At 59.0% G+C, this 15638-nt stretch overlaps 2 protein-coding genes across 3 annotated transcripts; one reads left to right on the top strand and one right to left on the bottom strand.

The window, feature by feature from the left end:
• Positions 1-2310: 2310 nt before the first annotated feature.
• CABLES2 (Cdk5 and Abl enzyme substrate 2) lies at positions 2311-11973 on the top strand. Its single transcript, XM_087819218.1, has 10 exons — positions 2311-2696; positions 6152-6223; positions 6340-6432; positions 7587-7664; positions 8215-8323; positions 8968-9133; positions 9568-9671; positions 10072-10178; positions 11241-11445; positions 11738-11973. The coding sequence occupies exons 1-10, from the start codon at positions 2311-2313 to the stop codon at positions 11876-11878; spliced, it is 1461 nt and encodes a 486-aa protein (XP_087675344.1). The 3' UTR covers positions 11879-11973.
• Positions 11974-14060: 2087 nt separating this feature from the next.
• On the bottom strand, positions 14061-15343 carry RPS21 (ribosomal protein S21). 2 transcript variants are annotated; one of them, XM_087819220.1, is made up of 6 exons: positions 15268-15341; positions 14980-15042; positions 14837-14900; positions 14609-14680; positions 14202-14257; positions 14061-14123 (listed from the first exon to the last, which is right to left on the bottom strand). In XM_087819220.1, exons 2-6 carry the CDS (start codon positions 15027-15029, stop codon positions 14114-14116), a joined length of 252 nt encoding a protein of 83 aa, XP_087675346.1. In that variant the 5' UTR covers positions 15030-15042; positions 15268-15341; the 3' UTR covers positions 14061-14113. The 2 variants fall into 2 exon arrangements, with proteins under 2 accessions (XP_087675346.1, XP_087675347.1); XM_087819221.1 differs by lacking the exon at positions 14061-14123 and having other exon boundaries at positions 14198-14257; positions 15268-15343.
• Between the last annotated feature and the right edge of the window lie 295 nt (positions 15344-15638).

The following is a 15638-nucleotide window of genomic DNA, read 5'->3' as shown; positions in this document are numbered from 1 at the left end:
TCTCCATCCCTCTTGAGAATGACTGGCTGGACCTGCCACCCCATCTTCTCTCCAGCACCTGCTCACTTGTGGGGAGCAGGAATTCGAAAGCACAGGAGGCAGGGATCCTTGGGCCCCAGCCTAGCCCTAACCCTACAGCACACAGACAGCCCTTGTGGGGCAGGGCCACACACACCCCAAACACCCCCAACCATCCCAGACTCAATTGACATCCCAGACTCCAAGGGCCCTACGCTCCTGGCCGCTCCTTCCCTGACAGGCAAGGAGCTGCAAGCAGTAGTCTCGGGCACCCCCTTGTGGAATCTCGCAAACAGATGCTGGTCATTGAGGGCCCAGGCAGGCCAAGGACACAGGGAGGCTGGTGGGCAGTTGTGCAGCACCTTCGTAAAGAGGGTCCCCAGGGCGCAGAGAGAATAAAGATGCAAAGAAGGATGGTGGGTGTGGCTAGCGGGGTGGGGGTCGGGGTCAGCAGAGCCAACACCTGCCTGCACAAGTGACTCAAGAGGCTCTTGAATGTGTCCAGGGTCAGGGTGGTCACTCCCTTAAAGGAGGGCAGAATCAAAACCAGCAAAGTGTTACAGGGACAGGGCACTCTCTGGGGATGGCCAGGGAACAGAACAGAGAATGTGCACAGGCCCCCACACAGCCCCTCCTGACACCCCTGAGTCCCTGGCCCTACATTTGCTACTGACTGGTCAGCCCTCTCTGCATGACCACAGGGAGCCCACCCAGCATTCCACCCTCGGCACTCAGAATTTTCTGCCCCCTCGGCCATTGTCTCTTCAAGAGGGTGTGTCTCAGAGGCCTCCAGGAAAGGAGCTTAAACAGATTCTTGGGCCCACTCAGACCCACTGGATCAGGATTTAAGATCCAAGGGTCAACTTCCCTACACATGAAATTTGAGAACTGCCCCTTCCAGATCAAAGGCAGGACACAGGGCAATGACTGGGCTGGGTGAGACCTAGGGCAAACTGTGGATGCAGGCCTGACTAATGGGGGCACTGCTCCCCACCTTGCTCTGAGAGGCCTGAGGGACTAAATTTCCAAGACAGAAGACTAGGGGTCAGTGTGCACATTGCACATGAAATCTCCCAGTTGTGGAAGGTGACTTTGATTTTCCTCAAAATCAAATAAAACAGAACCTGTGTGCTCCATTCACATCTGATTTGCAGGCCTGAGTGGTGGAGCCTCGCGGGCAATTTGGAAGGGCAGAGGGAAAGGAAGGAGGACAGGCTGGGCACTGGGGGAGCCTGCCTGTGCTGACAAATGAAGGTGACTAGGAGACGACACACTGCGGTGAGAGGTGGGTAAGGGACCCGAAGGGGAGCAGGCCATGCAGGGGGGCCTGATAGATGATGATGGTGGCAATGACTGTTCATACCCCCCCAACCAGAACAGCGCCCACCCATTAGCCTGATGCAGGTTACAGGACAGACAGGAGCCGTGCAGGCCAGGGCCACGTGGGGCAAAGGGCAGCACACACAGAAGCATTCACTAAGCTGTATAACCAAACGGCAAACGCCCGGCAGACAAGCACTAGTGACCTCCGCTGCAGGGACAGCTCCATCCTGACAATACCTGGAGTTGAAATCACGTCCCCACTGAAGGGTAAGCCCACAGGGGGAAACGGGGGCTCCAGAAGGCAGCGCCCCAGCATGAAGCCATCTGCTCTGAAGTCAGGGAAGCCCGGGCCCAGAAGAGAAAACCGAGGCCTGGGTCACGTGGCTGCGGAGGGCGGCGCAGGCCCGTCCCAGCCCGCCTGCCATCCCAGACCCTTCACTCAGACCGCGTCTCTTCACCGAGCGAGGCCGGGGGGCACCGCCAGCCATTCCGGGGAGACTTGGGGCTCCTCGAAGGGACAAAGAGATGGCAGTTTGCAAACTGAAGGGCCTCCGACACAGCAGGTGGCACAGCTTCAGCCCCCGCGCGGGCACACACCCCAAGGGGAGGTGCACTGGAGCCTACACTCGCGGCTCAACGGAGACTGACCACAAACGTCGCAGCCCAGCAAGAGCTCAGTTTCCGAGGCGGGGACTCGAGCCCGGCCGTCACCCCGCCGCTGCGCTTGGGGCCGGACCGCAGGAGCGCGGGCGAGGGGACCGCGCCTCCCGGCCCCTCCAGGGCGGCGAGCCCGCCTCTAAGACCCAGGGGAGCCGCCTCAAGCCCCGCGGCTCTCCCCAGGCTCCGCGCTGACCAATGAGCGGGCGAAGCAGCGATTTATTTGCATGAGAGAGCGTCGCGGCCAATGGGCGGGGAGCGCGGGCGCGTGCGCGCGGGCGGCGGCGGGCGGCCCGCGGGCTCAGTCAGAGGATGGCCGCGGCCGCGGCGGGAGGAGCCCCGGGCCCGTCCCCCGGCCACGGCGCCGGCCCGGGCCCCACCGCCAGGGCCCCCCCGCAGGCGCTGCGGAGGCGCGGGGACTCGCGGCGCCGCCAGGCCGCGCTCTTCTTCCTCAACAACATCTCCCTGGACGGGCGGCCCCCGAGTCTGGGCCCGGTCGGCGAGAACCTCCCGCCGCCGCCGCCGCCGCCCGCCGAGGCCCGCGAGCCGCCCGCGCCGCCGCCGCCGCCGCCGCCCCCGGGGCCCGATCCCGTGGCCCCCGCCCCGCCCGGCGGCGCGGTCAGGGCCTCGGCGCCCCAGGGCCTGCTCAGCCCGGCCCCGGCGCCCGGCGGCCTCGGCCTGGACGCGCAGCGCCAGAGGTGAGCGGGCGGGGCGGGGCGGGGCGGGGCGGGGGCGCGGCGACCCGGGGTCATCAGCGGGGGGCGGGCCCGTCTGCGCCGCACTTGGGGCCCTGTCCCGTGACACCAGGTTGGGTGACCCGTCAGCCCAGAACTTGGGGGGCAGGAGGTGCCTCCCATCCCCTGTGAGCCCCAGACGCAGGACTGGGATAGCCTGGGCCCCATTGGTCTAAGATGTCCGGGCCCAGTTATTCGGGGTTCTGTCAACTCCTGAGACATGAATGTTGGGGTTCCCTCGGGCCCTGTCAGTCCCCAGACCAGGGGTCATAGTCCCCTTAATTCTGTCAGTCCTGAACATGGAGTCATGGTCCTCTCAACCTTGTCAGTGCCCTGACCATGACATGAGGTCAGCCCTCATCAGCCCCCAGACAGGCCTGTCACCTCTGGACACACCCCTCCCAGCACAGTGTTATCAGTCCCCTGGACACAGACTGCCAGGTGCCCCTTGATGTCCCCTGTACTCTCTGCACTGGGCGACCCTTCCCTGTGGCATCTAGCCTCAGAGTCTTCTGCACCAGGCCAGACCACTGTCCCTGCGCCACGGCTGCCCGTCCCTGGTGGCCCATTACCTCTGTGCTGGCCCCTGGCCCCACGGTCCCCTCTGAGCAGTGTTCCCTGGCCCTATTACATCCCAGGTGACAGTTACTCTGCCCTGATACCATCTCTAGGAACCCCTCAGCCCATCCCAGAGCGACCACCACCCCTGAGCTCAGCCCCTGCAGTCTGTGCCTTCTTCCTTGTCCCCTACCTCAGGACCCTGGGGTGACCCTGGAGTAAACTGCGCCCGCAGCCCTCACCCTGAGGAGTGATGGGTTCCTGGGCCTGGGCACCTGGACTACCTGCTTGTCACAGCCCCTTCTCCAAGACCGCTGCTTGGCCTTTAGCCTGCAAGACAGAGCTGCCAGGCAGGTGTGCACGCTCAGCCTGGCCCTGGAGGTGTGCTGGAGAGGCGGAGTGCAGAGCCCTGCGAGGGTGCCCGCCATCCCCTGGAGTCCAAAGGTGGCCCTTCTTACCTAGAGGTCATTACTACTGAACTGGTGTCCCCGCCTCCAGCCCCTGGCCCTCAGGCAGATCATGGCGATGGGGTTCCTCCAAGGGTCTTTTGGTTGGGAGGGCTGCATCGAGTACTTTGCAAGTTTGGTTTTGCTCTCCTCTCTTGGTGTGAGTACTGGGCAGACCACATGTCGTCTTAGGTGTCCCTTGAGCAAACAGTTGGGGCACCTGTGTTGTGGGCCAGACCCTGTGAACAGACAGCAGTCTGCCCTGGACCCACGCTGGCAGGAGGGGCACTGCTGCCTGTTATTGAAGAGGGTATATGGAAGGCCCAAACTTGGGAAGACACTGAGGGTGGGATGTGGTTTGAGTCGGGTGCCCCTGGGGTTTCCCACTGCACCCACCACAGTCCTGTGTCCCTCTACTCCTTGCCTCTCCCTCCTACTTGGTCTTCAAGTCCCCACTCAGCTGTCCTTCCTGCCCTCGAGAGCTGCATCTGCCTGTGCAGAATCTCTCCCTCCTTAGGCTCTGCTGCCAAGCTCAGGGCCAAGCGGTTGTGTCTGGGGGTCCCTCCCCTCCCGTGACAGACAGGCCCCAAGGATGGGGTCGTCCATTTCTCTCTGTGCTCCCCAGGCCTCAGCAGAGAGTTGCTGCTGAGTGCATAGGGGTGACCAGCCCAACAAAGGTGGCTGCTAGCTACTGGCTTTAGACTTGTTTTTTAGGGATGGAGAGAATTCTAAGGTTCTCTTCCTGAAATCTGTGTCGTGAGTGTGGTGGTTTAACCCATTCAGTGGCTCTGTGACCTTAAGCAGGTGGCCTGGCCTCTCTGAGCCTCTGTTTACTCCTCCATGAAATGGACTTGAGTTAAGCACTACCTGCCTGAGGGGCTATTGTGAAGTCAGATGAGTGTCCAGGGCTCAGAGAGGGTGGCAGTGGCGGGGGCCAGGTGAGCGAGCAGAGATCCTGGTTACAACCAGGTTGCACAGGGAGTGCTCACGGCTCATTCCACAGCTGGGAGTTTGTGTCTCACACTGAGGGCTCAGTCTGGAACAGCTTTCTCTGCTCAGTCATTGAACAAGCCACCAGGACCCTTATTTTACTCCTAAGATTTCTAACACAGTGTTGTTTTCATTTCAACATTTAATATGCACAATATAGCCAGGTTCTGGGCTGCTAGGTGGGTCAGAACAGGCTCCCCCCGGCTCCTCCTGCAGCCCCTCCCCTACTCACCCTGCCCCTCCTTTACCCTCCCCTCCAGTGGGGCTGCCTAACAGAGCCCAGGGTCTCCTCTGCAATCTAAGAGGTCAAAAGTCAAGTCGGTGTGGGCAGGGCCACACTCCCTCCAGGGGCTCCAGGGGCTCCAGGGGCGGGTTCAAAGTCACTGGTGCTGACACCTGTCAGGTGCCTGATATATTAGGGCTCTCACTTTAAAGAGGGGCCACTTGTTCTCAGATGGTCAAATCCCACGTACAACAGCCCCTTCCCTGGACCCCTTACTCAGTCTGGGTGGTCTTCGGATCTCAGACAGGAGCCTTTCTTCAAGGCGGGGCAGAATCTGGGATGCAGAGCCATGTGCAGGGGGCGGAGTGGCCCAGCTCCACCTTCCCAGCTCTGTACCTCAGTCTCCTCACCTGTAAACTGAGAGTAGTAAAACTGCCCAGCTGATCGAGTTGTTAGGATTGAGTTTACCTATGAAACACAAGGAAGGGAATGTAGAAGAAAGTCACAGACAAAGGTCTGTGAAACCAACTGGGAACCGATTTCAGCGTGAACATGGACCATGGGTGGCACCAATCCCTGCAGTAACCCGGAGTTAACCAGAGGAGCGAGCTGGGCTAGAGGCCAGGCAGCTGGGGAGTAGGGGTGCTGCTTGCACTGCAGAGCTGGCCTCCAAGAGCCCAGGGCATCCGCCAAGCACCTCCATGGGGCCTGCTGCTGATCTGGGCTCTGCAAATGAGGTCCCAAGCATGCTGGAGCCATCAGGCACGGCTGGGAAATTGCCTGAGGAAATGAGCCTGAGAAAGTCCCCTGGGGCTGCTCTGTGGGGCCTCCGAACCCAGCCCTGCAGGGCAGGTCACAGACACCTCTCCAGGGATGGTCCCCTCTCTACCAGGCGGCTTCCTTTCTTGGCACCAGCCCTGACATCCAGCTTCAGCTGGCATCCTCTGTCTTGTCACCCTCCACAGCCCCCACCCTGGGACTCAGGACACTGGGTATCTGCCCGACAGGCTCCTCCTGCTGCCCCTTGAGCTGGCAGCACACCTGCCTGCAGAGGCCCCGGGTGCACTCCTTCCCTCAGCCCCCCCTCACCCCCTGCCCCACCATCCTGGCTGGACTGCTGCTGCAGCCTGCCCCCTGGCCTGACTCATCCTTCATCCTGCCTCCGGGTGTGTATTCTGAGCCCTGTGGTATCTTCTTTACAGAAGGCGAGTCACCTCCCAGCGCTGCTCCCTTGAGTTCCTAGAAGACACAGTGGGATGTCCTTCAGTTCAAAGGTAAAGATCCTGCTTGCTGCCTACTAGAGCTCTAAGGTCCTGCATACTCCACAGCCCCTCGTTCTGGGGGCCAGAGAAGGTCCTAGAGGGTCAAGTAACCTGTTTTTCACCTGCAGAACCAAGCACATACCCGGGTCCCCCAGACACAAGGGACTGAAGAAGACTCACTTCATCAAGAACATGCGACAGTATGACACCAAGAACAGCAGGTACTAGCCGGCATGGGCTGCCCATCATGTCCTCCCTCAAATGGGGGGAGGGGACATCCTGACCTGGAGCCACAGGGAGGGAGGTGTTTAGAGCCACAGCTCATCCATGTCCCTTTCCAAGTGGACTGGCCTCCCTCCAAATTAACCAAGCCCCGGGTCCATGGCTAGCCCACTGCCCCTCCCTCCTTGGAACCCCCGAGACACCTGACTGAGAGGAGGTACTGATTGAAGGGACGTTGGAGCAGGTGACATGGTGGGACATATCCAGGACAGAAGGCCTGGTTTCATCCAGAAGTTCAGAGGGGGAGGTTGGATTAACGCCCAAACCCAGCTGCCCCAAACCACTGCAGTGGCAGCAGGTGCAGCCTTTGGAGGCTCAGTTTCCCCTGCCTCTCATGCCCCACTCTGCCAGTTCTGAGGCATCTGAGCTCATCACCTGGACCCAAAGGGTCCCCACACTCTTCCGCCACCCACTGGATGTCACACTGCCAGGCATCTACCCTCCCAGTGGTGGCTGTAGGTTGGACAGTCCTGGACCCCCCCCAGCATGACGGGCTGGGCCTAGTGCTGAAGAGCAGGTGCTGGATAGGCCTGAGAGCCAGGCCACCCTCAGTGGGCACCAAGTGCCCAGTTATCCCAGCCAGAAAAGGGGCGAGTCTCACTGTTGTCCTCCCTGCCGACTAGGGCCTGGCTGGGCAGAGCCGTTTCCAGAGGTGAAATGCTCACTTTCCTGCCGCTAGCTCCATGTGAGGGCACCTAGTGGGCCACGTTGGCTTGGGACATTGAATAGGATGCTTTTTGACACTATTAGGCTCCCACCTCCCAGGATGGCTGAGGAGGGGCTCCCTGAACTAAACAGCCCTCTGGGCACACATCTGTCTCATGTTTCCTCCAAAGCCTGACCTCATGAACTAAGGTCCTGACCTCCAGCTGCCACCCTGCCACATGGGGCCAGTCAAGACCCTTCCTGTGTAGCACGTCATGTGGGGGACCAGTGAGAGCTGGGGCAGCCAGACCCCCAGCCCTGGCTGCTGGGCCTCCTGTCCTGAGAGTCCCCCGAATACCTGTGGCAGTTCCCGTCACTGGAGTCTAGGCAGGAAGGAATTCTCCCTGGGAAACACCTGCTGCCCATTCTGACCCCACCCTCCCTGCAGGATCGTGCTGATCTGTGCCAAGCGGTCCCTGTGTGCAGCCTTCTCAGTCCTGCCCTATGGAGAAGGCCTGCGGGTCAGGTGAGTGAGCCAGGGAGGCATGGGCTGGGCTCGATGGGCTCTCAATGGCCTCATAAGGTGGTCAGCACATCAGCTACCACCAAATTTTCTCAGAAGCTCTGCCCATTTCCTGGTTCTCTAGGAAGGGGTGTGTCCACATCTTACCTTTGTTTGAGCTGCCTAAATGTCAGTGCTGGGATGTTCCTCTTCATGAGGACACTGCCATGCATCCTTGTGACCAGTCCAGACAGCTGTGTCCTGTGTGTAACCGGGGAAGAAGGAGATGGCGCTCAGGGTGGGGATGGCACCGCCCAGTGAGACTGCAGGGTTACAGGGCCACATCACTGCCAATCGGCATTGTAACAGGAAGTGGCTGGGTCTAGGGAGGGAGCAAGACTAGACAGGCGTTCTTCATCATGTTCCTGGTGATGCTAGTGCCACTGTTCTTCCAATGAGAGTGGCTGCTGCATGTGCCCTCGAGTCTGTGTGGACAACCGGTGAGGTGAGGCTCTGCTGCCCCGCCCACTCAAGGGCAGAGGGAGACAGCAGCTCTCAGTGCTGTGTGTTGCAGTGACCTGAGGGTGGACAGCCAGAAGCAGAGACATCCGTCCGGCGGCGTGTCTGTTTCTTCTGAGATGGTCTTTGAATTGGAAGGTGTGGAGCTGGGAGCAGATGGAAAGGCAAGAGCCAATGCTGTGCACACGGTCAGGGCAGGTGGGCGAGTGGGCGGGCAGATAGGCAGGTGTGCAGAGTTCATGCTTATGGAGAAAATGAGCATGTGAAGTTGTGCTTCCGTTTTTTGTTTTTAAATATATCTTTATTAATTTCACAGAGAGGAAGGGAGAGAGAGATAGAAACATAAATGATGAAAGAGTCATCATTGATTGGCTGCCTCCTGCATGCCCCCTACTGGGGATTGAGCCCACAACCCCTGGCATGTGCCCTGGCCAGGAATCGAACCGCAATCTCCCGGATCCTAGGTCTATGCTCAACCGCTAAGCCACGCCCAGCCGGGCTTGTGCTTCCTTTTCATCTTCTAAAATGCAAGGGGCCAGTCGGAGCAAGCCACACAGTCCTATAAGAACAGGCCTTTGGCACTGGTAGTCAGAGGTCAAGGGCATCAGAGGCAGGGAGAACATTCCTGAGCTACAGCTCCAGATAAGGCTGGCAGGGGTGACATTCTGGAATGTTCTTGTTACTGAGAACACAAGTGAGCAGCATCCAGCTCCTGCCTGAGCTGAGCCAAGGAGGGGAGCTTTTGCAGGGGGGCTTCCCGCAGCAGCAAGAAGGAGCAGGATTGACCCAGATGCGCTTACCTTTCTAGGTTGTGTCTTATGCCAAGTTCCTGTACCCTACCAATGCACTGGTTGCACAAAAGACAGAGAGCCACGGCCCACCACCCCAGCCACGTCCCAGCGTCCCCCGGGCTCTGCCGGCGTCGAGATACAAACCTGCTGCTGCCAAGTCAGCGCCCACCAGCACGGAGCTAGGTACCCTAACTGGGTGCCCGGGCACAGGGCAGGTGACCATGCCCGCCAGGCCAGTGACCCTGAGGGGCAGCAGAGCAGTGAGTCACATTTGAGCCCTCATTCTCAGTCTAAACAGAGGCGGGCTTGCGTGTGGAGTCAGGCACAGCCTTTCAGGACAGAAGGGAGCAGACACCCAACCAGGCAGTGGAGAGAAGCTGTGTCCACAGATGGCTCTGGGGGTGGAGGGCAGGTCCATCCTCATCAGGATGTCCTTCCCTTCCACCCATGCCTGGAGCCCTCCCAGACTCCAGGAGGATCACTCCTGCTCCTGGACAACGCCTGCAGCCCCAGCTGCTCCCCGGGTGCTACGTAGGTTCTGCTGAGGCTTGGGTTGATGGAAACCGGGGACCAGAGCTTGTGCCTCTTGGTGGGTCAGGGCTGCCTTCTGCCTGCAGGGAGTGATGCAGGGGATCCCCTGGAGTACAACCCCAACCTGCTGGATGACCCGCAGTGGCCCTGCGGCAAGCACAAGCGAGTCCTCATCTTCGCCTCCTACATGGTACAGTGAGCACCAGGCTGCCCACCCGCACTGCTGCACCCCCAGCACCGGTGGGTGGGCTGTGGGCAAACTGCCCCAGCACGGGGAAGCCCAGCACTACCAGGGCAGGGCTGACATGCTTCCCTCTGGGACACCAGTAGCACTGTGGGGAGGGGGCGTGCAGTAGGCTAGAGAGCAATGCTAGCAGCACCACCCTGGGGTCAGCCCTGCCTTTAGCCCATGTGCTCCACACCCTGGGTCCCCGACATGCATCCTGAGCTCCACTGCCCCCCATCCCGATGCGTCATTCTTACAGGCCTGATGCAGCTCTGAAGGGTCAGTGCATTCACATTTGCAGGCCCAGCTGCGTGAAATTGCCTCACAGTGGCCTGGCCCCACCCTGCTGCCCTCTCTGTTGCAGACCACGGTGATCGAATACGTGAAGCCCTCCGATCTCAAGAAGGACATGAATGAGACATTCCGGGAGAAGTTCCCACATGTCAGGCTAACACTGAGCAAAATTAGGAGGTAGGGAGAGCCAAGGCCAACCCAGGGACATCCCCAAAACCCACTTTTTTCCTTAATTTGTGCCTTTATTATTATTTTTTAAATATATCTTTATTGATTTCAGAGAGAGGAAAGGAAAGGGAGAGAGAGAGAGTTGAAACATCAGTGATGAGAGTTGTCATTGATCAGCTGCCCCCTGCACTCCCCTGACTAGGGGTCAAGCCCGCAACTTGGGCATGTGGCCTGACCGAGAATCGAACCTCGATCTCCTGGATCCTAGGTCAATGTTCAACCACTGAGCCACGCCTGGCCAGGCCCCTAAACCTACTTTTAATGTGTGTCATCCTCTGAGGTCCTATTGATCTCTCTTCCCATTTCCCATAGATTCCTGAGCTTTATAGATCCAGATGCCCCCTCCCACCCTCTGACCAGGCCACTAATGTGCACTCAGACACACATGCACACACAGATACACATACATGCACGCCTCTGTCCGTCGGGCCACTTCGTTACTTCTCACAGCTGCTGAGCCGTCCTCACTGGTGCCCAGGACACCCCATAGGCGGGTACCACCATTGTCCCTATTTGGTAGAAGACGAACTCTCGGGCCAAGGTGGCTTGCCCACAGCCTCACAAGTGCTAGAGCTCCGGGCTGAGGCAGGGCTCCTGGTCACTGCCCTTCGCTGGGGTCCTGCCCTGTCGAATCCCACTAACACCTCCACCCCAACAGCTCCAGGGCTCCTAGGGTGGTTCAGATGCTACTTCAGTGCACCCACACCTCAACATCTATGCACTTGTGTCCTCCCCGCAGTCCCACACTGTCCACTTGCTGCCACAGGAGAACAAGGACTCTGTCATCTGTGGTGGCCCCTAGAGGATAGTGTGCCGTGGGACCCAGCCAAGGGGCAAATGGAGCCCAAGACCAGCATGCTGCTAGCCCACCAAGCTGTAGGCCCTAGTGCTGGGCTGGGCCTGCCTGGAAGGAACAGAGCTGTTCTAATGGCCCAAATGCCTGTCCCTGTGTCACAGAAAGGGTGGTGCTCTGCAGCCCCAAGAGCACCTGACTTCCATTTAAACCTGCAGTTTAAAACGCGAGATGCGGAACCTCTCTGAGGAGTGCAACCTGGAGCCTGTGACCGTGTCCATGGCCTACGTGTACTTCGAGAAGCTTGTCCTGCAAGGCAAGCTCAACAAGCAGAACCGCAAGCTGTGCGCAGGCGCCTGCGTGCTGCTCGCTGCCAAGATCAGCAGCGACCTCCGCAAGAACGAAGTGAAGCAGCTCATAGACGTGAGTGTGCTGGACCCACCCCACCCCCTAGCCCCACCTCTCAGCACCCCACCCCACCCCCACCCTGCCTCCGGGCCCCACCTCAGCCACCATTCCATCCCAACCCACCACTGCCCCCAATGAGTGTCACCCCAGCCAGCACTTGTAATGCTGGGCACCACCCCTGGGAAGAGTGGTCATTGCCCCACTAGTTAACCTGGAGTGGGACCAGTCACCCACTCCCAAACCTGTTAACTTAGATAAGAACCAGAGTAGGTGACCTCGCTTAACCCTTCTCTCTTCTTCAACACAGAAGTTAGAAGAAAGGTTTCGGTTCAACAGACGGGATCTAATTGGGTTTGAGTTCACAGTGCTTGTGGCCTTGGAACTTGCTCTTTACCTTCCTGAGAACCAGGTGTTACCTCATTACAGACGCCTCACGCAGCAGTTCTAGTCGAGGACACTGCCCAGCCTGCCTCTGGCGCCCACGCCACTCAGCGCACCCACATTTGTAGGCCAAGGGGCTATTCCCAGGCAGTGAAGTGCACCACCACCCCACTGCTGCACCCTCCCAGCTGGGACATGCCAGTCCTGCCTTCACACGCTTGCTTCCTTGGGGGACCCTGGCTTCCATTCCAAAGTGCACCACAACCCATGGTGTTTCTGAGTATTCCTGCGTTCTTACGTGAACAGAGTGTGGGCTTTGTTAGTTTCTTTTCACTTGCCTGAGACTGGTCTGGCACCAGGACCCTTGATTTATGTCGTGGATCTTGACTTCATGGCATATTTCTCATTTGCGTTGCCTTGCCCTCCACATATCATCGTAGCCACTGCACTGGCGTCACAGTGGCAGTCAGTGTTTCCACGTGCTGCTGAGCACACTGAAGTTGCTGAAGTTAACATATGGAAGCATTAAGCTTGACTACTTCAGATTTTTGGATATGGAAACAGCGCTGTAGGACACACCCCAACCCATGGCCTGGCTCCCACCCAGCCCCCCTGTCCACTCCCCTCCCCACATCCACAAGCAGAGCCAACGAGAACGGCCTCCTGGTTTGTTTTGACCAGTTTTTACTCTTGGACCTCTCTTCTTCCAAGCATCATGTCACTGTGAAGTCCTGATGCCAAAGTGTCACGCACTCCAACAGGCCTCAGCAAACAAGCTGCTCCATGTGAAGACTGCCCTTCACCTCACCAGGAAAAACCTGTTGGCCCACGACACTCTGAACCTTCAGATGACTGCATTGCTGGCTCGTGGCTCTTGATCTCACTAAGCAATATTGTGACAGAAAAACATCCTATTTATTGTCATTTGGGATTCTGCTCTGTAGGTCTTTCTCCTAAGGGAACACAAACTGGTTAAATGAGGTGTGAAGTGACTGGCAACCACACTTCATCCTCAGGCTGGAAGGAGACTGACCACAGCCCCACCCCCCACCTCACAGACCCTCCCCCCACCCTGAGGGTTGTCGGCTCAATGCCTTTTTTCCAAGGCTGTCTAGGCCAACTGGCTGGTGCATCACGCCACTCAGCAGGTCCACGCTCAGCAGCTTTCCCAAGTCTGCATCGTCCTTGCACAAATTGTGATGTCCAGTTATCCAGCTTGCTGCCCCACCAAAAACACTTTAAGAACCAAGGACTGGCAAGTTAGCTAGTCTGGGAAATGGCCATTCTGCCTGGGCCATCAAGCTGCTTCCCTGTTGTGCTACAGACTTGTCACTGGAGGGGCCCTGGGTCAGCCCCCACCCTGCATTCTCTGTGTGGGCTGGTGCTTTGGCAGAAAGGCCAGTTCTGCTCAACACAGCACCCAACCACCAGCAACTTGGCCTAGACCCCAGCAGAGGTGCACCCACCCATTTGCTGTTCCTTCTTCCATACATTCAGGCTAAGGGAGACTACAGGATGGAGAATTAAGCCTGTGTCTGTGTCCCAACCTTGTTGTGGTGTCTCCCTCTCCAAGCTGGCCCCCTAAACCAGGTGCACATCAAGTGGATCAGAGAGTGTAAGTTCCTAGGTCCAGCAACTTCTGGAAAGCAACCTGTCCTGCCACCATACATCTCAAGGACACTTCTGTTTCAGCACTGTAAGGGATTTGCAAAACATGTCCTCGTTTACAACTTCACCTCGAGGGACCTATCTCTTTGGGAATTTCTATAGTCATTAGAACAACTGATACAGTAATTTAAGATCGCACATTTACATAGTAAGATTTAGTTGTCTTCCAATTTTGTCTGTAACCTTTCCTGCTGTACGTCTTTTTTAGTAATGCTGAGAGCTACGTGTGGTACTCAAGAATCCCTGCAGCAAAGCCAGTATTTAAGCCAAACCTTGGCCTGAACCCCCATCTTCTAGAACAAGCCCAGGCATCTGAAGGGTGTCCAAGGCCTGGTACCACTCCCTCAGAGCCCAGTAGCAGTTGTGGATTTTAAATGTGCGTTAAGCAACTATCTGACCTCAATACCGAGTCCTGTCACAGGTGTTTGTATTTGTGCTTTAAAGTAAAGTTTGGTTTTGCAGCATATTTCATAGGTTGTGTCCTTTCAGCAGGCTGGCCCCTCGTCACCCATTCATAGACTTGTCAGCCCTGACCCTCCAGAGCCCAGAGCACGCCTACCAGCATACAATGAACAAACACAGGGGGTTTCCACTATTTATTTATAACAAATTTCACATCTGTGATGCTCTCCAGTCAGAAGTTCCTAAACAAAAGGAAGAACGACATTAAAGCCTTGTCTCCAGAGAAGTCCCATCCTGTGCCCAAATGTGAGCCCTCTTACTTTGAAACGATGCCGTCGGCCTTGGCCAATCGAAGAATGGAGTCATCTGACTCACCCTGGGAGAAAACACATTGGAACTATGTTCCCTGCTGCCCCTAGCTGGCAGGAGGTCCACCGGGGACCACCCAGCCCTAGCTGTGGGCACTCTTCTGGTCTCACTGGACAGGGGGAGGACTTGGGCGGGAGGCGGGCGGGGCCTGTGATAACTGGGAAGATCCAAGGTAAAAGGATGGCCCTGCTTGGGGCCTTTAAGCACCCTTCTCCCCCCTCCCCCGGAACAGAGGGACAGCTCAATCTAGTCTCAGAGGCATAAACCCATTCTGCCAACAAATGGCCTCAGGCCTGAGAAAGAGAAGACACCGTTCCCCCCTCAAAGGCCCCCAGTGAGCCAAGCCCGGGACACTCACCATCCTGCGAATAGCCCCACAGATAGCATAGGTTTTAAACTGGCCGTTGAACCTGCCTGTCACCTTGTCGACCTATTGATGGAGAAGAAGGGTCACCAGACAGGGACTCGAGCGCCTTAAGTCTAAACCTGGGGTCTGGGCTCCGTCGGTCCCGGGGCCAGCCCAGACCTCGAGCCCTCTGCTCCGGAGCCGCCTCCGCACGCCCAAGCCCTCGCGCCGCCGGCTCACCTCGGCCACGTTCATCTGGATGGACGCGTGGTCCTTGGCGCCGATGATGCGGTTGCTGGCGGAGCTGCGGGGAGAATGCAGTGAGCGGGACAGGTGGGGTGAAGGGGGTGGGAAGGTGGGCACGGGACGCGGGCGGCGCTCACCATTTCCTAGGCACGTACAGGTCCACGAACTCGCCGGCGTCGTTCTGCATGTCGAGGGTGCGCCTGCGAGACCCCGCGCGGCGCCGTGAGGACGAGCAGTGTCCCCGCGCCGTGGCCTCAACCTCACCCCGACCGCCCGGACCCCGGACCCCGGACCCCGTGCCTGGTCCCAACCTCAGCCCGGCCCCCGACGCCGGTCCCCGCACCGCGGCCTCACCCTCACCCGACCCCGCGCGCCAGGCCCCCGCCCGGAGCCTCGCGGCGCCGGCACCCGGCCACGCGGCCTACCTGCTGCCACCACCACGAGCGCGTCCGCGGAAAGAGCGAGCTGCGCGCCCCGGCAGCGCTCCAGGCGGGCGGGGCGGGGCCTCGGCGAGTGCTTCCGGGTCCCGGCGCGCCCGGAGAGCCTGCGCGGAGCTAGGCCGGCCGCCGTGGCGCACTTCCCTTTCCGGCGGGCTGACGGGAGCGAAGGTGGGGCGTGGCTCTGAGGAGCTGCCTGCGGGCTGAAGTCCCCGCGGCATCCGGCGGGCAGGCGACCCCGGCGCGCCGCGGTCCCGGTTCCCGCCCTGTCCCGACGTCGGCAAAGGCAGCTCGCGGTGCTAACGGCGGGGGGGGTGTTCGTCGGGTGCCAGAGCCCAGACGCAGTGCTGGGGACGGTC

Source organism: Miniopterus natalensis, chromosome 7 (genome assembly GCF_054644295.1).
Source record: "Miniopterus natalensis isolate mMinNat1 chromosome 7, mMinNat1.hap1, whole genome shotgun sequence".
NCBI lineage: Eukaryota > Metazoa > Chordata > Mammalia > Chiroptera > Miniopteridae > Miniopterus > Miniopterus natalensis.
Note: the sequence above shows the minus strand (reverse complement) of the source record. Positions and strands in the feature narration are given on the sequence as shown.

Coding starts and splice junctions, on each gene's coding strand:
- CABLES2 (XM_087819218.1), top strand. CDS start 2,311: ATGGCCGCGGCCGCGGCGGGAGGAGCCCCGGGCCCGTCCCCCGGCCAC. Junction 8,324..8,967: donor AGCTGGGAGCAGATGGAAAG/GCAAGAGCCAAT, acceptor TTACCTTTCTAG/GTTGTGTCTTATGCCAAGTT. Junction 9,672..10,071: donor TCATCTTCGCCTCCTACATG/GTACAGTGAGCA, acceptor TCTCTGTTGCAG/ACCACGGTGATCGAATACGT.
- RPS21 (XM_087819220.1), bottom strand. CDS start 15,029: ATGCAGAACGACGCCGGCGAGTTCGTGGACCTGTACGTGCCTAGGAAA. Junction 14,901..14,979: donor CTGTACGTGCCTAGGAAATG/GTGAGCGCCGCC, acceptor TTCTCCCCGCAG/CTCCGCCAGCAACCGCATCA. Junction 14,258..14,608: donor GTGGGGCTATTCGCAGGATG/GTGAGTGTCCCG, acceptor GTTTTCTCCCAG/GGTGAGTCAGATGACTCCAT.